Source organism: Platichthys flesus, chromosome 2 (genome assembly GCF_949316205.1).
Source record: "Platichthys flesus chromosome 2, fPlaFle2.1, whole genome shotgun sequence".
NCBI classification, from domain to species: Eukaryota; Metazoa; Chordata; class Actinopteri; order Pleuronectiformes; family Pleuronectidae; genus Platichthys; species Platichthys flesus.
This window is the reverse complement of record NC_084946.1, coordinates 28,587,700-28,613,773: the sequence shown is the minus strand read 5'-3', so window position 1 is coordinate 28,613,773 and position 26,074 is coordinate 28,587,700. Positions and strand designations below refer to the sequence as shown.

The 26,074-nt window shown below is 41.8% G+C and overlaps 1 protein-coding gene and 1 long non-coding RNA gene across 3 annotated transcripts in view; one reads left to right on the top strand and one right to left on the bottom strand.

The window, feature by feature from the left end:
* The window catches only part of LOC133972819 (leucine-rich repeats and immunoglobulin-like domains protein 3), a 92,672-nt gene that overhangs the window by 47,466 nt on the left and 19,132 nt on the right, over nt 1-26,074 (top strand). The window contains exon 4 of the mRNA XM_062410399.1: nt 6,463-6,741. Within this exon, the coding sequence (XP_062266383.1) occupies nt 6,463-6,741 (279 nt within the window). The remainder of the gene's footprint in view (nt 1-6,462; nt 6,742-26,074) is intronic.
* Nucleotides 12,996-17,122, bottom strand: LOC133973303 (uncharacterized). Of its 2 annotated transcripts, none has more exons than XR_009924552.1 (5): nt 16,692-17,122; nt 15,915-16,060; nt 14,738-15,672; nt 14,187-14,626; nt 12,996-13,858 (listed from the first exon to the last, which is right to left on the bottom strand). It is a non-coding gene; the product is annotated as an uncharacterized LOC133973303 (long non-coding RNA). The 2 variants fall into 2 exon arrangements; XR_009924551.1 differs by having other exon boundaries at nt 14,187-14,330; nt 16,692-17,113.

The window sequence follows — 26,074 nt, the reverse complement described above, 5'->3', positions numbered from 1 at the left end:
TGTTTGTGTTGTGACTCATGATGTTCTGTCACAGCAGAGATCTGATGTTTTATTCTGTGCTTTTATTTCTTTGTTTTCTTTCCTCTTTAACACTTTATCTCCCACATTCACAGAACAGAAAGATCCTGATATCTGTCAGATGTTTAACTCTTTAAATGTTCTTTTATAAGTTTTTCTTCATGTTAACAGGAGCAGCTCCAGAGCCAGTCATTAAAACACTTGGTGAAACAGAGGAAGGAGTTCAGCTGCAGTGTTCTGTTCGAGGTGCTTCTCCAAAACCTGATGTTCATTGGCAAAACAGAGCTGGAGACATTGTTCCTGCTGAAGAACCTCAGGTCTCTGAAAGAGGAGGCAGCTACGACATCATCCTCCAAACGACTGTGACCAAGACCGACCACTATCGCTGTGTCTCCACTCAGGAGGAGATCAACCACCAGATATATACTGAGACATACGTACCTGTCCATGGTGAGCTTCTTTATATTTCTGCTTTTAATCATCCATCATCTACACAACAAACAACAGCTGAACAGAAAGATCCTGGTATTTATTAGATGTTTAACTCTGTAAATGTTTTTTATAAGTTTTCCTTTATGTTCACAGGAGCAGCTCCGGAACCGCACATCAATAGTGAGTTTCTTTATATTTCTGCTTTTAATCATCCATCATCTTCACCACTCATCTTCTGAGAGTCGCAGGCTGGAGAGGGAGGGGGGGGGGGGGGGGGGGGGGTTCACCTGTCAGTCAAACACAGAGCTTGACAGACAGAGACAAACCAGCATCGTTCACACCCACCAGTGATTTAGATCAACCAGTAAAACACAGCCTCATGTCTCTATGGGAGGAAGGTGGAGGAACCAGAGAGAACCCACTGACACAGGGAGAACAAACTGCTGATCACTTCACAGGTTAGAACCCACAACCTTCCTCCTGTGAGGAGACGGCTCCAAACCGCTGGACCACCGTGCCGTCACTGATACTTTTAGAAAGTTGTAATTTCCATTTATTTTCTAAATGTTAACAAATATTGAGACTGAACAGAAACTCAACATTGACTAAGTTTACGTGGACAATATTCAGACTGTGACCTTATTCAGAAAATACAGTATTTATATAACGGTGTTTAAATTAGTTGTTTATAAAATCATTGATTTCATATTTTTACATTCTAATGAGCAGAGTCTGATTATGACATCATCATGTCCGATGTTACTCTGCTAGTTTTAAACAACCTGAGACAGTTTAACATACTATGCTACAGATTTGATCATTTTAGGTGTTTCACTTTTTTAATCTTGAAAAAACTTTATTTTTCCATCTTGTTTACATTAAACTCAGGTGATGAGTCAACACCAGCTGGTAACTGTTGTGTGTTGATGTAAGCTGATGAGAGAATCTCTGTGGAATCTGAACGATGAATTCAAATTCACAAATCGTGACCGTGTCTGTTGTGTCACAGCAAAATAAAAGATGTGTAACATTTTCCTGAAGTCAAACCCAGACTCCACGTAGATCTCTGGTGAGTGTTTGAGCTGAAACAGAAGAATTACACCAGGATGGATTATTAACAGAGTCTGAGCCGAGCAGGAGGAACGTGTTCTTTGATCCCAAATATGAGCAGAGCCGTCTCGGTTTGGTTCAATCAACTATTTAATAAGAAGCAATGAAAAGTTATGAAAAGTTCAGCAAAGCAATGGGCACCCAACGCACAGCCACCCCCCTCTAGCAGCACCGCACAGTCAAGAGTCACAAGGGGATTGTAATATTTTACAACAGTAGGTAGAACAGGATTGGTCAATAACGAGGGGAAGTCTTCCTTGATGGTGAGCAGGAGTAGAACCATCCTCTTGGTACTGGAACCAGGAGATGAAGAGGAGCCGCTCCCAGTTTAGCCCCTCCTTCCACCGCTGCTGGGAAAATCTTCATATCATGACAGTGCGATTTTGTGCTTTGAGAAAAAGCCTTGTGAGTCTTCAGTGAGCATGAGCAATCAGAATTCTTTCTAAGGCGGATGTCATCGTTTTCTTATGAGCACAGTGCATTCATGTATGTGATGTTGATTAAAGCTGAGGAGTTATGGTTTAATATGAAAAGTTAAGTATGAGAACAAGTTAAAGTAAAGTTTATTGTATGCACAGATTTACAGTTCACACAACAGACAGCGGCTCTTATCAAGACATGTGTGAGACTGACCAGTGATGAGACACACACACATTCTAACAACTTCAAGATTAACACCAAGCAGCAAAGGTTACTGAAAGTCACTATGCCCCCCCCCCCCCCCCCCCGTTTGTTTAGAGTTCAGTTCTATTGCAGAGACACACAGACACAATTTAAAATCCCAACAAAGCGGAGCAGGAGGAACGTGAGCAGAAGATGGAGGCTCAGGTCACTGAGCCTGGAGACCTTCATCCCTCTGGTGTTTCTATCTGCTCATCACTTCACATGTGAACCTTTAGTTCTGTGTGAAGGTTGTGACGTCCAGTCTGCTCCACAGGAAGTGACGCTGTCTTCTGTCCTCTCTTTCAGACGCTGGAGGGATGGTTCCTGTTTGGGTTGCTGCTGTTGGTGCAATTGTTCTTACTGCGTTTTTTTTTATTCTTCTTGTTGGTGTTGTTTTTTACTTTAAGCGTAAAAAGACATCTCCCTCTGAAGTACCACCTGAAGAAAGTAAGTTTATTTAACTTATTAAATCAACGTAATGATGATGAGCAGACAACAACACAAACAATTCTTTATCTGATGATTAGAGTCTTGACAGAGACACAAAGATTTCTGTTTGTATTTAAGTACTAGCTTGACTGTTATAACTATATATCGCCCCCTGGTGGCTGGCGGCAGTATAGGTCATCCCTTTTTTTCAGTCATTGATTGTGTAGTTAAATACTGAGTGTAGTTGTTTACTGTGTTTAGTTAAATACAGTTTGTTATTATTTACAGTGAAACTTTCCCAAAGCAACAATTAGACGACACCTGCTTCATTCAGCCGCTGACCAGGTGACACAGGAAACTGGAAGTGAACTTATCCAAAGCTCCTTTTCATTGGTCCAACAAATATTTACCTTCGACTGAAACAGGAATGAAAAGCTTCAGAGTGACGACCACACAACACTGTTTATTTAAAGATAATGATGTCATCATGACCTCACTTCCACCACGTGACAACACATGATTGGTTCTTGTTAATAAACTGATTTTTCAATATATGTATAAAAGCTTCAGGTCGTATCTATCGTCCAATAGGAAGCAGAGACTGTTGAATGATGCATGAAGTCATTTTCTGACCTTTTCTTCTGAAACTGAAATGAAACTGTGACATCACATCCTGGACACGTAATTTGAAGGAGACAGGATGTTCCTCTCTGTTTCATGATCTCTCTGCTTGTGGTTCTTCTCTCAGCTGAACTTTGACTCAACCTCACGTCACTGATCTCAGACCTGCTGCTCTGCTCTCAATCAATGTGAATGTTCTGCAGCTAAAGTGAAAATGTGATGAGTCAGTGTTTATTGGTGAAGGTGCTGAGTCGGGTCCAGTTCCAGTCTCAGCTGCTTCCTGTTGTCACTGTGATGTTTGACCCGTCGCTGTCTGACTCTGACTTTGTCTTCATGTTGTTACCTGATGATTCTGAGGATTTCAGGCTGCTTCATTATTTCTGTTCAACACTTTGAATAAAACGTGACAAACATCAAACTGTGTGATGAGACTGTTTTGGACGTTTCTGTTCAAACTGTGAAGAAACTAAAGTGATTTCAGTGTTTTGGTCGAACTCTCCCGTGTTTTATTTTCCAGAATCACTCGACCTCTACGACTTTAACTGTAAATGTTTGTCTCAGAGTAAAAGAGGTAAAAGAAAAGAACAGTGTGTTAATGTGTTAAATATTGTTTATAATAGTGAATGAAACAGAAGTGACGTCTAGTTGTTACGTGAACTATCAACAACCCTTTTTTATTTTCTTTATCAGACGGAATTAAACTGATTAAAATTAGAAATGAGTCACAATGTCCATGAGGTCATTTTTCCTTTGATCTGTTTTCTGTACAAATAATTTCTGAAGGTTTGTTTTATTCTCAGTGCTGTGGCGCCCCCTGCTGCTGGGAGACTAACATACATTTAAACTGTAAAACTTTACACTGAACAATGACTCACTTTATTCACGTGCACACACACACACACACACAATCATTATCAATCAAACTTTATTGGTACAGACGTTTTCATACAACTTGTCCTTTACAAAATAAAAGCCATAAACAACACGTCAGTAATGAAGTAAAATAATAAGAAAACTAACAACAATTTGTTTAAGATCAGATTAGATATGAAAACACTAAAGGTAAATGTATAAAATACTAAGAAAAATTGATAAATAATAAATACCGTGATGAATATTAAATAATGCTCTGACGTCATGCTGCGAAAGCGAAAGAGAATTGGCAGAGAGAGAGAGACGGCGAGAGAGAGAGAGAACGATGACGCTTTTTCTGCTCGTGAGTTTGCTGACACTATGGAGAAGAAGCGATGGAACCGGTGAGAAAGAAGAGAGCGAGAGCGTGTGTGTCTGTCTGTGTGTAAGAAATTTTGTCTGGTCTTCACTTTCTGACCAAGCGGGGACACACCTGCTGAGCGACGAGGTCAATGCGGAAGTGAAAGAAGCTGCAGTTCACTGGATGGCCACTTGAGGCTCCAGGAAGGACCCCATTGACTCCCATGTTAAAAAGCCTGACTTTAGATCAGAATTAAACCTGTTTACAGCCTGGTTCAAAAAACGGTTTTAGTCTCAATCACTAAGTTATTCCTTCATGACAACTCTGAGGGGGGTGCATATTTTTCTATCTCACTTGTTAAAGGTCTATAGAGGTTTGAAATTATGAATAATTATCACTTGATGGACAGGTGACATCACTGCTCGGCTTTTACATTACATGTCATTTGGCAGATGCTTTTATCCAAAGCGACATAAAATTATTGCATTCAAAGTCTATGAGGGGCCATTTAGGGGTTCAGTGTCTTGCCCAAGGAGACTCCGGCAATCTGCTGTTTGACTGTGGTGAACACGTGTTGATGTGTTTTCTGTCTTTCTTTTAAACCTGATCACGTGCATGTGAACTTACTGATGTGCACGTGTGTGTGTTCCAGGTGCAGCCTTCATCAACATGCTGGTGATAGAAGGGGATGATGTCATTTTACCATGTTCCTTCAGCAGCAGGAACATCAGGCAGGTTCTCTTCGACTGGAAGAAGGACAAACGCCAGGAGGTGTTCATGTACGATAAGGGAAAAGTTTACAATGAGGGAGATAACCGTCAGGACGAGCAGTTCAGAGGTCGTGTCTTTCATTTCCCAGAACATCTGGACGTGGGTAACGCCTCCATAGTCATCAGAGACACCAAGTTGACTGACAGTGGAAACTACACCTGTTTATTTCCACATCTTCATATCAGACAATCGAACATTGAGCTTGTTGTCGGTGAGTTTTTCTATAAAACTGTTTAATAGATTTTTAAGTCTCTTTGGATAAAAGCGTCAGCTAAATGAAATGTAATGTAATGATGATTTACAGACGCGACTGGTTTAAGTGTCCTCAGGTCAAAAAGGGGAGGAGTCCTCCACCTCTAAAGTCTGTGGTAGAGCTGACCTGAAAATACACTGTGTTTCCCACATCAAGCCCCGCCCCCTCAGTCCCCTGCACAGTTTCAAGTGTTTTTCAAACGCTCCTGCAGTCTGACTCCAAATGACATCATCCACTCAAGATGGCAGCGCTCGTACCGGAGACATTTTGGACCAGCAGGTGGAAGTGTAGAGGTGTCGGCCATCTTGATTTACAGTCTGAGGCGTTTCCTGACTCTTTGTCCAGAACGGACACAAACCAGTCTCATCTGTTAACTGGTTTAAACTCAACACTGTTTTTATTCTGTTTAGTTTTCCATGTTAAACGTCTGTTTATGAATAAGATTCCAGAATCATGTGTTTTGTAAGATTGATGACATCACACAGAGACTCTGACATCATCGTGTTCTATTTTTATCTTTTAAATCTTATCTTGACCGAAGTGATGAAAACATCTCAGGTGAGTCGGATCCGCAGGTTTCAGCAAATGTCATCAGGATAAATATCACGTTACAATAACATAGTAATATTTGCTTCACTGATACAAAAATAAACAGTTTGTTGTCGCTTAAATAAGAATTTCATCAAATTTAATGTTTGATTCTGACTGAATCAATGAATAGAAAAAATCTATGATTTAATTATGTTTCCTTTATTCCTTTATCACCGTGTTCTAATTTTTAACTAACAACAACAAATTACACATTTGTTTGATTTAATACAGAATATTGTAACAATGTAGAAAGTGCTTTTGTCATTAGAGTCAGAAACTTATTCTTGACTTATTTTTTTTATCAAGCAGAAGGAGGATGTAAAAACCCAAATGTTGTCTTTGTAATCGTCTGTGTTTACAGGAGCTGCTCCAAAACCATCTGTCTCAATACTTGATGGAACAACGGACTGGGCTCTGCTGCAGTGTGAGGTTCTTGGTGCGTTTCCAAAACCTGATGTTCAGTGGCAGAACAGAGCTGGAGACATTGTTCCTGCTGAAGAACCTCAGGTCTCTGAAAGAGGAGGCAGATATGACATCATCCTCCAAACGACTGTGACCAAGACCGACCACTATCGCTGTGTCTCCACTCAGGAGGAGATCAACCACCAGACTCATGCTGAGATCTTTGTGCTGCTGAACGGTCAGTTGTGTTTTAATCTCCAGATCATTGTTCTTTGGAGTTTCTACATGTTTTCATGTTGAATAGAAAGTTTCAGGGGCTCAAAGTTTGATGAAAACTCCTGAACAGGTTGAAAGTGTTTGAAACAGCTCCGTCATCAACTCTCCAAAGTTTCTAAAGTTCAGCTTCTGTTGTCAGACATGTTTAAACTCAGTGATGTGATTATTACTGAGCTCCCAGTTACATGTGGTGTTGTACTGGACCACATGACACTAAGAACTGTCTCTTTCATTTAACCTCCCTGCTTAGAAACACCAGGGATCAGAATATTAGGAACAGCTCTGAACATGACACAGTCCAGTTCAACAGCATCACTGACCTCTGACCTCAGGGATCGAACCTGTGACTGAATCTAAAACCTGTGACTAAAGAAACTGAACATTACAGGAGTCGTGATGTGTTCAGGTTGAACAGGTGGACCTAATAAAGTGACTCTCCAGAGAGAAGAGGAAGACACCACATGTTGATGAACTGTGTGAAACCTGAACTTCTTCAGTCTGTTTTCATTCAGGCTGCAGCTGCAGGTTGGAAACATGAAGCATCTTTTTCATATCTGTAGTAATTGTTGAAGCAGCAGAAGCTGATGAGAGAATCTCTGTGGAATCTGAACGATGAATTCAAATTCACAAATCGTGACCGTGTCTGTTGTGTCACAGCAAAATAAAAGATGTGTAACATTTTCCTGAAGTCAAACCCAGACTCCACGTAGATCTCTGGTGAGTGTTTGAGCTGAAACAGAAGAATTACACCAGGATGGATTATTAACAGAGTCTGAGCCGAGCAGGAGGAACGTGAGCAGAAGATGGAGGCTCACGTCACTGAGCCTGGAGACCTTCATCCCTCTGGTGTTTCTATCTGCTCATCACTTCACATGTGAACCTTTAGTTCTGTGTGAAGGTTGTGACGTCCAGTCTGCTCCACAGGAAGTGACGCTGTCTTCTGTCCTCTCTTTCAGACGCTGGAGGGACAGTTCCTCTTTGGGTTGGTGTTGCTGTTGGTTTTGTTGTTGGCTTTGCTGTTGGTGTTGTTGTCGGTGCTGTTGTTGTTTTGCTAAAAAAGAAAACTCACTCAGCAGTACCATCTAAATCAGGTAAGTTTAATTCATATATTAAATCAACACAATGATGAACACAAACAATTCTTCATCTGATGTTTAGAGTCTTGACAGAGACACAAAGATTTCTGTTGGTATTTATCATCGACTGTAAATAAGGAAAAACATGACTGTTAAACTCTATATCGCCCCCTGGTGGCTGATGGCAGTATAGGTCATGCCTTTTTTATATCCAGTCATTGATCGTCTTTATATACAGTCACTGATGGTGTAGTTGTAAACTCTGTGTTCTTCGTACTGGAGTTGATGCCTGTGTGTGTTGTTGTTCTTCTTGCTGCAGATCAAGCCGCAGTCGACTCTTCTGGAAACTCTGGATTAGATCGATTTCGACCCGACTCTTCTGTAGTGACCATCAGGAGACGGCCCTTGATCCAGGACACAGATTCTATGACTTCAGGTTCTGACTCGTCATGATGACATCATTCCTGCCACATGAACATTAATGACTTTTCAATACATGTATTAAAGCTTCAGGTCGTATCGATCGTCCAATAGGAAGCAGAGACTGTTGAATGATGCATGAAGTCATTTTCTGACCTTTTCTTCAGAAACTGAAATGAAACTGTGACATCACATCCTGGACTCGTATTTTGAAGGAGACACAGGATGTTCCTGACTGTTAACATGTCAGGTTACGCAGATTGTTAGATTTATCAATTGTGTTGGGTTTATTTAGTTATTTATGCTTAAGTGTGTTTTTTTGTTTAAATGAGTAATTTGTTGTCGTTTTAACGTAGCGACTCATCTCGTGTAAATGCCTGTAGCTTTCATGAAGCGGACCGATATGATAAATTAAACAAAATCCCTCGCTTCCGGTCCGAGACTGATACAAAACACCTGCTGTGCAGCTGCGTCTTGATGATGACTGCAGCTGTACAGCGAGTCCCTATCATATGTAATTTTTAATCCCCTTATTAAATGATTATGTTATACTAGGGATGTTTTTCTTTGTTTCATCAATCTCTCTGCTTGTGGTGCTGCTCTGATCTCAAATGTAACAAAGCTGCTGGATCTGTTTTCTACCTGAGTCACTTCATGAAGGAATAAACATTCAAAGTTTCATAAAACCCACTGAGGGAATGTTCCAGTTCCAATCAACAGTCGACCTTTGACCTGACTCATATTCTGCTCTGATTTCATTCATGTTGTTTATTCTTCAGCACCTTAAATAAATAACCTTTTGTATGAAAATGACTGTTTTCATTACATTTATTTCAAATAGTTTTTATATTTTGCTCCTCTGAGGAAGAGAGTGGATAGAAATTGATAATTAAACATTGGTTTAGTGTGTTGTTCCTTCAGTTCGTCACTAGGGGTCAGTATTACACTAATTACTTTGAGTCAACACAATCCATAACGGTACATTTCATTGAGCTGAAGCTTTTATCCAAAGCGACTCACAATAAGTTCATCAACCATGATCAGAACAACAAGAATCAAGAAAGTACAATTAAACACAAAGTTATTATCTGTGATTATATAAAGTGTAAAATAATATTGGACAAAATTGAACAGGATAAAATTATAGTACTGTTACAGTTTTGGGTTTTGTGAACTTACTTTATTTATTTGATTCAAATATTTGGAGAGAAACAAGCTCAACTTTGACTTTCTGTTATTTTCACCTGGACACATTCTGTTCACATGCTTTTTTTCTGAGTTTTTAGAATGTAAAGTTGTGTGTTGATTTAGGAAACAATAAACGTTCCTGCATATTTTTGACCACAAATATGTTTTAAATTAACAAACATGTTTATACATTTACAATGAATCAAATATCACAGCCTGAAGCCCTACTAACAATAACAAGGGACTCACACGGAGCCATTTGTAGCTAATAACCATGAAAAAAGTTCACAAAAGTAGAAATCTGTATCTAATACCGCACAACAATACTTGAAGTCCTAATAACATCAATCACAAAAGTTACAAGATGGATATACAAGTTTTACTCTTTGTCAGGAGCATCTCTCCATCCTAAGATGACCAGCAGAGCAGATGTGGAGAGACACAGCTTCAGCTTTCTGGAGCAAGTGGAATTTCCCAAACTGCCATGGGGCCATCGACAGGAAGCATGTCACGATAACAGCACCACACCAGTTCTGTCAGTTTGTTGTTCAATTACAAAAAGACATTTTCTATTTCCTTGTTAGCTCTGGTAGATGCCGACTACAGATTCATAACCGTCCAGGTGGGGGACTCTGGCAGATCAAGTAATGGCGCAGTGAACTCAGATTCAGATCTAGGAAAGTGCAGGAAGTGAAAACCCTGGAGGTTCCTGCCCACTGTCCTCTGCCAGGCTCTGACCAACAACCTGTGTTCTGTTCACCATGGTGGGAGATGCTGCTTTCCACCTGAAAAGATATGAGGCCATTTCCAGGAAAGCACCTTAAAGATGGGGTAATATTTTAAATCAGTGACTGTCCAGGGGAGGCTGCTGTACACCAGAACAAACATGAAGCCAGAGAATGTGGACTCTGTTGTTATGGCTGTGTGTATTCTACACAACGACCTCCTGAATCCATCAGAGAATCAAAGATGGTTGGATGAGGCTGAAGAACCAGGGGAGCACCTGCAGGATGCTGGGAACATGGGGAAACAGAGGAAGCAGAGCAGCTCTTTCTTCATCTCTCCTGAAGGAAGAGTGGCCTGACAGGACCTCATGGAGCCGTCTGAAAATCCAGTTGAAGCTTCAACAAACTGAAAGACCTGAGTCCTTGTATGTGGAAGCCTTGTGTATAACTCCTTTTTTTATTAAACATAAATCTTTGAAAATTTAACTTTTATTTGTCACCGTTTCCTCTTTTCTTGTTGTCTGCTTTCAATAAAGTTGTTGAAAAACCTCAAATTGTTCTTTATTCATAACATTCATTAATGCTAGAACTGTACTGCCCAGGTGATCAGATTGTTTATGGTATTTAATAAATCCCACCGTTTTACTTGCACTAGCACAGTAACACAATCAAACATAAATCCTATACTATATGATGCCATTCCATAACATGGTTTATGTGAGTACCTTTGTTGATTTTGATGTTTACTCAAAAACAATAACTGCCAACATCACATCACTAATCTGGAACAGTGTTGTTTGATTCTCCAAATCATCAAAATACATTTATTTATATATATATATATATATATATACTTAATCTTAATTAATAATTGTCTTGTACTGACAAATTCCAACATTTAAATAATCTGATAGACAGATTATGTGGTTAATATGAAGACTATGAATAAACATTGCACATTAGTACGACTTTAAGTGATTGACTTCATATTTCTAAAGAAAGTAGTGTCACTTTTGGCTTCATATGTTATAATATCACATACAGTTGCTGTTATGAGCTAACACGTGATACTGAGGCCGTATGTTTAACCAACATACCACCAGCTATGTGTCATCTGTACGGTATCATTTTTGAAAAATGGAAACCTCACTGCACTTAGGAGACCTGGTGACCCAGAAGTAAAACAGCATATACTTACTTGTTGCTCCAACATTAACTGCAACAGCGTCCCAACATTGTTCTTTTTGGTGGTTTCTTTACACAACATGTGCTGAAGAACACAACTCACTGTACTTCTCCACTTCAATTACTAACTTTATGTCATCCATCTTCAAGAACTCCTCCGCTGTGTGACCTTAAGGTGAACCCTGTTATCGTTCCATCCCGCTCCACAGTCTGGCATCCACACAATCTTTAGCTCATAAAAAAGATTGAGTCGTGCTAAGCTACCAAAAAAATGTTGTCGCTGAAATTCCAGTCGATTGTTGATGCGTCTATGTTTTATGCAGAACTAGTTTCTTCAGAGCGTAATAGGATTTTGGTCGCGAGTGGTGGCACGGTTCGACACGTTACATCACATGTCATTTGGCTGACGCTTTGTCCAAAGCGATTAAGATTAAGATTAAGATGCATTTATTCGTCCCAAACACATGCACAGACATGCAAAGGCACACTCATGCAGGTAGGGAAATGTAACCTCTGCTTTTGACCCATCTGGTGCAGGACACACAGAGCAGTGAGTGACCATGTACGGTGCTCGGGGAGCAGATGTTGGGGGAGTAAGGTGCCTTGCTCAGGGGCACTAGACAGGGTAGGGAGACTCTTGGATTTTTGGACAGATCCATCCAGGTTCGTCTTTTGTTGTCTCTCCGTGGAGTTGAATGAGGGGCCATTTAGAGGTTCAGTATCTTGCCAAGGACACTTCGGCATGCAGATGGGGAAGAGTGGGATTTGAACCGGCAACCTTCTTGTTGTAGAACCACCACTCTACCACCTAGGCCACACGTGATCATTCTACACCAATGAGGTAGCTGCTTTTTGTCAACAGAATGGCAAGATGGCGGCTCCCATGGTTAGATTCAACGTTACCGATAAAGAGGAAAACACCCGAACATCCTCAAAAATGGGCCTAATGGATTCTAAACAGTGCTGTGTACATAGCCACGTCCAAGAAGAACAAGGAGGCAAATATACGATAAGGTTATGTTTATGTTAAGTCATTTAGATCAAGTTTGAATTACCTGGGAATACACCTTACTGACGATCTAACATGGACTGTGAACACCCAGCTCACACTGAAGAAATCAAGGCAAAGACTGTACTTCCTACTTCAGCTGAGGAAGTGACATCACCCATCAGCTGTGGACAGTGTCCTGACATGACCATGGACTTTTCAAAACACTGAGGGCAGGAAAACGTCTCTGCTGCTACAAGACCAGAACAGAGAGACTGAGGAGGAGCTTCTTTCCTCAAGCATTCTGTATCCTCAACACATACAATGACTATATAAACTGCAATTACACTATTTTTCACACTTGCACATGGACTGTACACACACTGCACTTTATACTCCCTCTTGCTATTTATGAAAAATATTTCTTGATCTTTCTTTCTTCACACTCGCACAGAAAAAGCTTTACACTAAACGAAATTTCGCTACATGCTTTACGTTAGTATTTCTCTGTATGTGACAAATAAACCTCCTTCCTTGTATCAATAAAAGGCAGTAATTGTAATAATACCAATGACCATTTGTTTGTTCATTTAGTCATCCATTCATTCTTCCACAAATTAAATCAACACTGATCAACCATAAAAACAATCTTTATTAAAAATATGAAATATGATATATAAAACTTTACAAAACAGAACAAAGAGTAACAGATTAAGGACACTCAGTCCTCACTGTCAGTGTCAGGACAGTTATCTTCCAGTTCCTCAGTTTCTTTTGTGTTGGCACAATTACAACAACAACATAAGTCTGTGCAACACAGTCCTTCAGAAAAACAGGAACAACCTGTCTCACAGGCACTTTTTCAGCCACAGTGTATCACATGCAAAACACTGTCAGGGGCTGGATTTCTTGTCATCCAGGTGACGTGCAAGGTCTCCTCCTTTATTTGCCAACCATATCCAGCAGTTGATGGAGCACTTATATTTTCTTTGACACAGGACCTCATTATTGCAGCCTGGTAGTTTGGCCTTTTGCATGGAGGGCATCAGTAGTAGGGGGAATGCATAATTCTGGCAAGGCCAATGATGCCATACAGAAAGCCTTGTACCTAGCTTCATTTTCATTTTCGGCAGCTGGCTGATCATACAAGTGTGTGCTTCAGTGACATTCAAATATTCAGAAGTTGGAGGCCATGGGCATGACATGGCAGGAGTCTCACTAAGACGTCTTTTTAAGAACAACGCTGCTGTATATAGTGTCCTTACGTCCTCTTGTGTTGTTTGGCACTTTGTTGTCCCTTTTTCAGTCTCGCTGTCTGTCTGGCTCAACTCACTAGACAGTGTGGTTTCCCCACCTGATGGATAAGGTAGCATGTCCACGAGTCTATCTGTTGACAGAGTCTCTGCCATAGCCAGCTCGCAGACGTTGCACTTGGTGGGGATGTGAAACACCAGCTGGGGGAAATCATGAGTCAGCCTCTTCTTCAACATATCCTGTCTGCAACACAACAAAACAGTGACAATGAAGAGTCACAGGAGTACCATCAAAAGCAGAGAGTGGTGGAGACATTACAGGCTAGAACCTATCTGCATTACAGCACATTTAACACAAAAGATGCCCAAGAAAGGCACACAACATCCCAAACCACACCACACACACACACTACACATCAGCTGTTCTCCTCGTTGCCAACTGGTACATGTCTGTGCAAACAGCAAGACTTAAAAACTGTTTCTCCAAACAGGCCTGTCGCACACATTTTGTGTAAAGCTGGCCTTGCACATGACAAATACTAAGACTTGAGAGAAAAATGAATTGCAGTTACCTGTAGTGTGAAGCATCAAGACCTTCATTTGCTTTCACCAGTTCAATGAAGGCCTTCCTCAGCACCTCTTGGTTGAAAAGCAGCCTGTGGCGAATGATCCTCTCACAGAATATCTTATAGCTGACATCAAACATGGGCTCATTCCTAAAACACATATGAATGAGAAGTAAAGAAATGAATAAGTGTCGTGATTGTGTGCACATACAACAGAATGCAGATTGAATGTTTACTTATATAATGTTAAGTTAGTAGCTCCTTGAAATGCAATATAATAAATAACTTAGTGTTCTTTCTCTGGGTTTTCAGGCCTCGTCAAAAACCTGGTGTACTGATTGTAACAGCCTTTGTGGTACTGCACCTCCAGAGCCACACAGTCTTTGACTTTATATGAATCAGAATACTTTGGTCTTCCTTCAAATCAGCAGCTTTCTGCAATTGGCCTGAACGAAACAAAAAGGATAGCTCAATGTGTTTGTTGAAATGTCTCTCACACATACTTGTACCTTTCAGTCACTCTACCACAGTGTGTGTGTGTGTGTGTGTGTGTTTACCAGCTGTTAATGTGTCAGCCTTTGACAGAGGATCCCTTTGTCGTTTGCCTGCTCGGTTGATTAACTTCTCCTTCTTTTTGTAAATTATGCACAGGGCAGGAAGGACGGGGCCAGAGCCTGCGAGTGGCAGCCCTGACCGGGATCGCAGTTTCTTTGTTGGACTCGTGCTGCTAGAAGTCGATGGAATGGCCTCGTGGTCTTCCGTAGCTTCTTGTCTCTCACGTGCCAGACGTCTTTCCACCTTTGCGATGCTCGGGAATATTGTCAAACTCCACATCCACACAGTGTTTGAAGTTCTCAGCCACGTCCCGACACTGCCCCTTCAACCCGAGACACTTTTCTAGGCTTGTCCTGTACGTTCTCCATCGAGTAGTGGTGAAATAACTCACCTCCTCGTGCTTCACTGAAGTAATATGCATATAACAATGTTTGCTTTTCGATTTATTACCCTCTGGTGTATTTTCTTCGTCGTCCGTACTGCTCGATGAAGTCATGGTGGCCGCCAACTTGGCAGTCTGTTGACAAAGAGCAGCTGCCTCATTGGTGTAGCATGATCACGTGTCGAACCGTGCCACCACGGTTCGACTATCGTCAGATTGTTTTCCCACAGATTTGACTATTAGCTCTATCGGTTATAGGCAAAATTGACATTCAGTCAGCCTTTACCGGAAATGTACACAAGAGCGTTGTCCACAAGACCATCGAAGCGGATGGGAAGGTAGCTGTGGTCATGTACTAGGGCAGGAATGTCAGCAAACGGGGATGGAAGATCTTCTTCTCCTCCTGCTGCAAAGGACATATCTACAGCCGATAGGCTTGTAGAGGTGTCGATGACCGCTGGTAGGGACTCTGTCTCATCCTGCGTTGTCACATTGCCTCGGCATGGTTTAACAACTACTTGAACTGGCTGGCATTAGGGTTGTTATTCCAGCCACCTTAAAAAAACAAGATATACAAGTATATTACACAGATATTCAATATATGATATAATATAAAATGTTTGATGCTAAAAAAAAAAAAAACTAGCCACCCCTGAATGATCTTTCCAAATAAATTAAGTTGAATGACATTATCAAACAATTCAGAAAAAAAAAACATATGGACCAACCAACTGAAAACAATATAAGCTTTGTGTCACCAAGTGTTGCGGTTGGTAAATAACATTTATGAACACTACCGGATGCTCTGATGGAGTTAAAGAGCAGTTCCAAGTGGTCCTTGCTGAATCTGTAGGTCAAGACATATCGCTGTCCTTCAATCAGCACAGGAACCATCGCCAGCAACGTGTCAATGTTTATGATGTAGCCCAGGACAGAGAGGAACCTTCAAAAGCAAATATTGTATTACTATGATGATTCTGCCAAAACAGGACACAAGAAAGCAGGGATGCAAACAAATAGTATAGGCTGAAAATAGTGAATGCTCCCAGTGCAGCACTTCTCAAGGCAGACACAAATCCACATTTCAAACAATTCACTTCATTGCCATGGGGGGGGGGGGGGTTAAAACTGACTAGTTTGCATCCCTGACCTTAAATGTAACACAGAATTGAGGCCTGGGGATATGAGTCAAAGACAGATGGGGGGTCCACTGGCAATAAAGTCAGCAATTTCCTGTAGAAATCATAATGCAAGATGTTTTTTAAAAAACAACCCAATTTGAAATCATGTGAAACCTCAGTTAAATCATGTGCAGCTTAAGTTATATTGAAAAGAAAGAACAATTCTGCCTCTCCTATAAATATAAAATTACCCGGTACTAGCCTAGCCTAGCCGTGGTACACAACTAAGCTGCACGATTAAGTCGTTTTTCGGAGAGAAAAGCTGCGATTTCAACATGTTCAAGCATCCAGAACTATAACCACATTAATAACGTTTGTAAGAAACCAAACCATTTGTAAATCCGTCAAGATTTCAGAGAGATAAGAGTATAAGTGTTTGAGCAGATCACTGACCCTCCCTCAGGTACCACAGATCCTTCCAGAAAGCCTGCCTGTGGCAAGATGGCCGCCAGTGATGACGTTCTAGACTCCGCCGGAAGACATCTAGTCTTTATATATATCTATGGCTACTGCACCCAAGGTCCCCGGCGCGGGAAATTGAAACTGTTCCGCCTTCTGTGTGCCCGGTACAAATGCTGCGGCTCGAGAGACAGGTCTCCATTACGGTCTAAGGACAGGACAGGTTCCTGGAGAAGAAGAGGAGCAGGACGTTTCTCTGAATTCCTCCTGATCACGTTTCTCTGGTGATTTGTCAGAATCTCCACTAACGGATCGATATTCCAAAGCTCGTTGGCGTCAGTTAGCGTTAGTTAGCAGCAGCCATCTCATTCATCGCGATGAACCGTCCCTCATCCCAGTTTACGATGTTCTGGTTCATTTCAACTTACTGGATTCTCTTCACCTTCATGCGTGTTGCTGCTGGATCAGTTCTGCGAGACGGACACGGTAAGAGAACACAGTTCAGTAAAGTTAGAAAGATGTTCACAGATTCTGACTTCCTGGATCAATACCTCATCAGCGAAACGTTGTTAAAGCACACACGCTGCATAACTCCCACCGTAGTGAGGTGGCCAGCGGGCTACAGGCCAGTTACCGTCAATATGACTCGTCCTCCGAGATGGACACAGGGCATCTGTGTGTATGTACAGCCTGCTGTGAGACGAGTCGCAGGGACCGTCTACCAAGTGCAACACTGAAAAGAGATATTACAAAGATATTCAATAACTTCACTGTTACTGTATATTCTCACCAAAATCCTGTCACAGGTCCAGGGAGTCCTGTTGGCTAGTCCGTGTGGTAAGCTCACGGGCGTGACGTGTGAACGATGACTCAGAGTTGTCAAGTTGTGACTGTCACAAGTGAACATGGGCGTGTTCCCTGAAACAATAACACATGGTCCAGGTGACGTGCAAGGTCTCCTCCTTTATTTGCCAACCATATCCAGCAGTTGATGGAGCACTTATATTTTCTTTGACACAGGACCTCATTATTGCAGCCTGGTAGTTTGGCCTTTTGCATGGAGGGCATCAGTAGTAGGGGGAATGCATAATTCTGGCAAGGCCAATGATGCCATACAGAAAGCCTTGTACCTAGCTTCATTTACATTTTCGGCAGCTGGCTGATCATACAAGTGTGTGCATGTCCACGAGTCTATCTGTTGACAGAGTCTCTGCCATAGCCAGCTCGCAGACGTTGCACTTGGTGGGGATGTGAAACACCAGCTGGGGGAAATCATGAGTCAGCCTCTTCTTCAACGTATCCTGTCTGCAACACAACAAAACAGTGACAATGAAGAGTCACAGGAGTACCATCAAAAGCAGAGAGTGGTGGAGACATTACAGGCTAGAACCTATCTGCATTACAGCACATTTAACACAAAAGATGCCCAAGAAAGGCACACAACATCACAAACCACACCACACACACACACTACACATCAGCTGTTCTCCTCGTTGCCAACTGGTACATGTCTGTGCAAACAGCAAGACTTAAAAACTGTTTCTCCAAACAGGCCTGTCGCACACATTTTGTGTAAAGCTGGCCTTGCACATGACAAATACTAAGACTTGAGAGAAAAATGAATTGCAATAACACATGGAAAGATGTTCAAAGGCTTCAGTCATCAGTACATAGAGGTGACTGTACATCAGTCAGATCAGTGGGGCCACCGTCTCTACGTTTTCATGTGAACCACAGCGCATCGATTCCCCCCCCCCAGCTTCCACACACAGTCAGCAGGGACTCCCGATACTAACTACTACCAAGTGTTTGCTTCTAACCTGACGGTGTTTGAGAAACAGTGTCATGACAGCCGTGGGATTAAAGTCGTGACAGCTGGTTTTTCACAGTTACCACCGCAGTTAGCATGGTGGCTAGGACGCTAGCACCGTTATGAAAGTTCGTTATAACCGTACACACATGCTGTCGGGGCTCTAACCAGCCACCGTCAGCCGGACAACTCCGCTGGCTTAACACTAGGGGTGTAACGATTTATTTTAACAACGATTCAATTCGAATCACGATTCATGGTTGCCGATTGGATTCAAGGAAGATCTTGGTTAATTTAGAACGATTCAATTACTTTACTGGACAGTGCAGGCAAAGTTTCCAAGATCCCTGTTTCTTGTAAGGAAATCAGGTTTAAATCAATTATGGATATTATAAACAAGCAAACAACAATTAATGGCAAATGTATTAACCTTTTATTTGAATCAAGTGCAACCATTTTCATTGTAAACATTACACAATAAAGTGCAACCACCTGCTACTTCTGCTGTTGTTTTCAACATAAAAATAATACAGTATCAAAAATAAAGTGCAACCAACATTTCTTAAGTTTGAATTAACAGTAGGTTTACCTGCTACTTCTGCTGTTGCAGAGGTTTTCAAAATAAAAACAGTACAATAATAAAGTGCAACCAACTTCTTTTCAGGTTAAATGAGCAGTGGTTGAACCTCCTACTACTCTGATTTTAATAAACAAACAGCAGTGCACTAATATTTAACAAAAGATCGGAGTAACCAACTACTCTTCAATGACTCTACAGATCTTTTTTCTAAAATATCAGCTGATCCACATGATCTGGTTGCAGAACACTTCTCTGTGCGTTTACTATATCCACAGCAGTACTAAAAACTCGCTCTGCTGGTGCCTGGGATACAGAGGTACCGTTTAGCAAGTGTTGAAAGTAGTGGTAGCTCTTTCTCCTGTGATCTCCACCACTTCATGGCATTGTCAGTCAAAGGCAATGCATCTTTGGCTCGGTACCTCATCACCTCTGCTCTGGCTTCTCACTTTCTTTCTCTTTGGGCGAAGGAATCGCCAAACAGTATATCTAAGGTCTTCTTCTTACATGGAGGCGACTCATTTGAAGCTGCAATATGATTAGAAATGTATTTCAAAATATAGTCATGTTTTTCATTCTCATTAAATAACACCATTTTGTTGGTATTACATGAAGCACACCTGTGGTCTCTTCCCTGGATCCTGACAGCTTTGGGCTTGAGCCTCCCTCACCTTCCTCCTCATTTCCCATTGCTGGTATCTATGGAAGTAAGAATGTGTGAACTGTTAAAATTTCTGCTCTGTAAGATTGCACACAGAAATTTAGAGGAGAGAGGTTAAAGAACAGATGAGAGTTGAGAGAGGACAAATGAAAAGTGAACAAAGCAGAGGAATGAGGAGAGGAGGGGAGAGTTACCTGCTGTGCCTCAAGAACCAGTTTTGCATAGACCTGTTCTCTGTCCTCTTTTTCCAGATAGGGCAGTTCTTTGAATCGCGGGTCCAACGCTGATGCTGTTTAAAGAACAGGAGTATTGCATTGCATTATTAAATTAAGTTGACCTGACATTGCAAGACCACCTGCTCATACACAAAATAATCAAGAGATTAAACTTTAGTATGTTTAAAAAAGAAAGAAATGGCACAGCAATGAGGTAAAGCCACCATGAAGAATTGTATTGCAGATATCTTGTTTACCTTTCCATATGAAAAAAAATCAACTCAACTTAAAACTCAAAGGTTTGGCATTTTACAAATTAATACAGTCTAATAACCAAGGTTGATTTTAATTAAGAATCCAAATTAATTACCTATGTTGAGAGCATCTCGGGAGCCTCTGTAGCGTGTGGAGAGGTCATTGGCCATCACCCTCTTAGTCTCTCCAACCAGGGTTGAGTCGTCTTCGCATGGCTGAAGGTGTTTCAGCAGTTTTGCTTGAAGAGGAGCAATTACAGAGAGACTTGGCTGTTCTTCTTCACACATCACAGTGGTTGGCATTTTGACAGGACCCATCAACTGAACAATGTCCTCCATGTTGGCAATATCACTCTCACTCAGCGTGCCTACATCTGTGCCCCCTTTTCGCAGATCCTCGGACATCAGAGTTGCCATTAAGGCGGTCTGTTGTTCCAAAAATCTTTCAAGCATATCGAACGAACTGTTCCATCTGGTTATGATGTCTTCAGTCAGCTTATGGTGGGGTAAATCCATCAGCTTTTCTTTTTCCCGTAGGACGTGACATGCAATCGGGCTGCGGTGAAAATATCCAACTATTTTTCGCACTTTCCCAAACAACCTGGAAGCACGGCCCACCCAGGTTGAGTGTATGTGCGAAGCAGGTAATGTGCGGACTGAACTGGGCTTCTGCTCCGGCCACAATCATGTTCCTGGTGTTATCAGTGACGATGGCAGGATTATTGTCTGAGATTTTCAACTCTACAGGCTTCACGCAGTAACGCACCAATATTTTTACCAGTATGGGCTTTGTTTAAAACTCTGGTTTGCAGAACAAATGTCATCATATTCCACTCCGGATCAATGTGATGAGAGGTTATTGTCACATAGCGACATCTTCACATCATTCTTAGTACTTTCGTACAGTTCAGGAATGACCTTTTCGGAGAACTGTGGTCAGCTCGGTATCAGGTACCGTGGCTCCAATGTTTGGATCAATTCACAGAACCCTGGATTTTCAACCACATTGTAGGGTCGCATGTCTTTACAGATAAACTTGGCAATTGTTACTGTGATGTTTTTCGCCCGCGCTGAGTTTCGGCCAAGGTTCTGACAAAACATGCTGACGAGGCCTGATGTTTCTGCAGAGCTGGAGTTACCTTCTGCTGCTGCTGCAGCGGTAACGCTGCTAGAGGGGCCTGGACTGTCTGCGTTTTGTTTAACCCCATGGCGCCTTAGTAGATGGCTGGAAAGATTCGTCGTGTTTCCGTGGTTTTTTATTTGGCTTCTACATATTCTACAAACAGCGACCGACTTATTTAGAACACGTCCGTTTTTGCAAAAGCCAAAAATGTTTCCACACACTGGATCGATAAGTTGGTTTGTAGATGTCTTGCTCGCAGTCTCCTCCGCCATCCTCCATGCTGTGTTTTGTTGTTGTTCTGAGTTTCGCGCGGCTGCCGGTGCGTACTGATGACGTCACAGACAGGCAGACTGAATCGAGAAACGTTTAACGTGTCTAAAGTGCTAAAAAACAAACAAACACACATCCATACAGTTTTTGTGCTTAAATCCAATGTGCAGTTTCCAAGTATGGATACAAATGGATTATTTACCATTTCAATCGATTTTGAATCGATATGTCGTCCGGAATGCCGATTTGCTGAGCACAGATCGATTCAGTTGGATCACAGGAATATAAATCGATTAATCGATTAAGTGGATGAATCGTTGCACCCCTAACTAACACACTTGTCATATTAATCGTAGAATCGTAGTTGTGTTTGGGTTTATTGTGATATAGGAAATGTAACAGGAACTTTGAGGTCCGGAAATGATGTTGTTCTGAAATGCTGTCGTTAGCGGACCAATCACAGCCAAGGGCTATCCGTGGGCTCTCCGCCATGCCGACGTGTAGTTAGAAAAATCAGAGCTGCACGAAAAGCTCTCCGTGGAGCCCGGAGAGGAGGTTCCACGGCTAAGAAGGCGGTCCTATCTGTCCGTGTCCGTCAAAACGGAGAAGCATAAATAGGCCTTAAGAGGTTGTGTCTGAAGATGATTCTGACTCAAAAAGACACTTTATTGTTAATGTTCCCTGAAGCGTCCTACATTGCCTGTATCACCACACCACATGTTTTGTGAAAATACAAACAGTTTTACGATTATTATCGTAACAGCCCCTGGCTTGTTGAAGCATGACGCAGATAGTTCTGTACTGATGTCACAGCTCTTTATTTATTCACTTCGTTGTGCTGTAAAAACACCGTAAAACTATAACGACAGTAAATACAACATCATTATTCAATAAAGCCAAATATAACCATTAAAATACATAAACAAATAAATAACCATGTGAGACAAGTTTGAGGAGTTAACATGACATTCCGACTCCCAAAGTGAATAGAACCAGCTTCCTTATCTCGTTCTGCTCGGCGAGGGGTGTTAAACTATTATCATTAGGTCCGTAAGGTTGGGAGCTGCCGCACCGCTGGCGTCCTGTCGTTACTTCTGCTACCATTCCTTGAGAAGCAGCTGTACGGCAGGTGTTTGATCTCTGCCTCGGACCGGAAGCGAGGGATTCGGTGTGTGTATTACAGTTTGTCTCCATTGCTTTGGCTCATTTCACGAAACAGAAATGACATTCTCAGAGCTCTAACTGCAAATGGCAAAATAGCCCATATGGTTCAGCACAACTACATAGATCAGCTTCAAAAGGTCATATCTCACCCAAAACAGTTAACTCAAGTTTCAAAACCAAATCATTTTCTCATACAAATAGTCAGTGCCCCCAAAATGAAAAGTCCCTTTGGCATTGTTTAAACACTACAGGTCAAAATGTTTAGATGTTTTGTCAGGATGGTAGTGGACCATAGAAATATCCTTCATGTGCACATTTCAATCTTGGCTCAGTCCTTTGACACTGAATGGTTCCAGTAGATGTTTTCTTTCCAGAATATTATGAGTATCAAACAGAAAAAAGATTAATTCAAGGTTTCACATAAAATATGTTTATTGAACTCATACTGCAATGTGAATTGTTACAGTAATTGCCATACATCATGCTTACAGTAACAGAAAATGTGTACAGCACTATATACTGTCAAACAATAAGCACATCAAAACTAAAATTAGGTATAGCCTTAACTTACAACACATACAGTAAGAAAGTAAAGCAAAGCTGGAGTTTAACTAGTTTTCATCCTCACTCTCCTGCTCATTCTCGCGCTCATGTCTGTCTGACCACAGATTTTCATCAACATCACATCTGATGTTCTCCCTTGCTATGCAACTGGGGAATGATCCAATGCAGATGATCCAAGAGATCCATATATTTCAGTATATACCATGATGTTTCTCATGGTATTATGTGCCTGTACGATTTTGACAGTGGAGTGAACTATTGTGCAGGTGATGATTCACACAATGAAATGATGCCAACATGTTCTGCAGAGAACGACCACTTGACTGAGAAGCGACAGTCAGTTTTCACCAGCAATATATATTCAATTGGTAATTGGGCTAACTGAAGGAGGTTGTACCGAACCGTTTGCAAAGGTGGGCTAAATCATATGAAATTTGTGCAAGCTGTTGGAAATTGTACTTGTCATTGCTAGGATGTGCTAAACCAGTTGCAATTTGATTAAAGGAATGAGATATTCCAATCTGTTGTGAACAAGTGCCCAGTGGTTTGGAGGTTTGCACGTGTTGTTTTGAGAATGTCATTTCTGTTTCGTGAAATGAGCCAAAGCAATGGAGAAAAACTGTAATATGGTCCGCTCCTTAAACTACAGGCATTAATGTGAGAGGAGTCGCTACGTTTAGAAAGACAACAAATTACTAACTTACATAACACAACACATACTTGAAAATAAAGAACAAAATAAAACCCAACCCATATAACAAATGAAACAATCTGCATAAACTGTCTGGTTTATGAAGACAGTTACAATTATTATTATTATGAGTTGCCAGAGTTACTCAGGGAACTTTATTTTCTCCTTCGACTGACACAGCTCCAACACTGAACTCTGAAGCCCTGGAACTTCTAACATCACGAAGATGAGACTAGTTCTAGAATTGAGTACAGTGAATAGAACAATGGATTTAGAAGTGAATTAGAAATTTAAAGTTCATACAACGTGATGAAGAAAGAGAGCCTGATAGAAATAACAAAGGAAATGAGGATAAAAGAATAAAGGTCCAAAAGACAGTAAAACTAATACTAAACAGAAGTGGGTGAAAGTAGTATAGGATAGTACACATGATATTAAAATTAAATATTATACACATGCTGCAAGAATAGTAATATTGTATATTTGGGTGTTCTGTACAAAACACACACACACACACACACACACACACACAAAGATGAAGCGTATACCCGCCCTTGTTGATTGATGAAGCTGCAGTGACATGTCAACATTAACTCTTCTTGTGTAACGTTGATCTTTTCCTTTCTTCTCTTTCCTCCTTCAGGACCAGATGTCATCAAAAGGTTTGTGACAGAAGGGGATGATGTCATCCTGCCCTGCTCTCCACGACCCAACGTGAACATCGAAGCAACAGTGTTCGACTGGAAGAGAAATAACAAGGAGGTGTTCCTGTTCGATAACGGCAACTACTACGGAAACGGCCTCTCGGGTCAGGATCAGGATTTTAAAGGACGAGTTTCTCATTTTGATGAAGAGCTGAAGCACGGAAACGCCTCCATACTCCTCAGAGACACCAGGATCACTGACAGTGGGAACTACACCTGCATCTTTCCTCATCTTGTGCCAGAGCAAACATGCAGGATTGATCTGGTTGTTGGTGAGTACGTTCATAACTCAGTTAAAGAAGCTGTGTGTCAGTTTCTGCTCCTGCTACATACTCAGCTTCTGCATTGTTGACTTCCTGTTCTGAGCAAACAGTCAGGAATGTGTTGAGTGGCAGCTGATTGGCCGATGCAGAGCAGAGTGGGGGGGCTGGGGGGTGAGGTTTGAACATGTCCTGGATGAAGACTGAACCCGATCCATTCACAGCACGGTACCAAGTACTAGTGTTTGAAATGATGCGGGCAGCTACTGGGAACCAGTGAAGGGAGGGGAGGAGTGTGAGTGAAGTTAGGTTAAAGACCAGTGGAGCTGCTGGTTTCTGGATGAGCTGCAGAGGTCGGATGGCAGCAGCAGGTAGACCTGAGGGGGGGGGGGGGGGGAGGGGGGGGAGGGGGCAGGAGTCTATAGGCGTGAGATGACCAGAGCCTGGACCAGAGCCTTAACCAGAACACCTGGACCAGGGCCTGGTCCGCCCTCTGAGTGAGAAGGGGGCGTGTTCTCCTGATGTTGTGCAATCATGAATCTACAGCAGGGGTCTTAAACTCCAGACGATATTTTATAACCCCCTAATATGAAAGTTTAATGTTAGTGTGGCCCCCGCGAGTTTTATATTGTTAGCTTCTGTGTGTGTGTGTGTGTGTGTGTGTGTGTGTGTGTGTGTGTGTGTGTGTGTGTGTGTGTGTGTGTGTGTGTGTGTGTGTGTGTGTGTGTGTGTGTGTGTGTGTGTGTGTGTGTGTGTGTGTGTGTGTGTGTGTGTGTGTGTGTGTGTGTGTGTGTGTGTGTGTGTGTGTGTGTGTGTGTGTGTGTCTCGAGGGTGAAATTCATAGTTTTCCTCTTTCGCGCAGGTCATGATGTATCCAGTGCTTCATTAGTAAATCACAAGGTGCTGGAGATCCGATAGTATGATCACTTGTATAACCTGTCACGGCGGATTTGTAAGACGCGCAACGGTTGGGGAAGCATGAATGAAAACGAGTCTTGCGCCACAGCGGCGTGAAAAGACGCAGACGCAGTCGCAGAAGCATGTTTCAGGCTTCAAGCGCGTCTTACAAAGCAATTCCGCACCA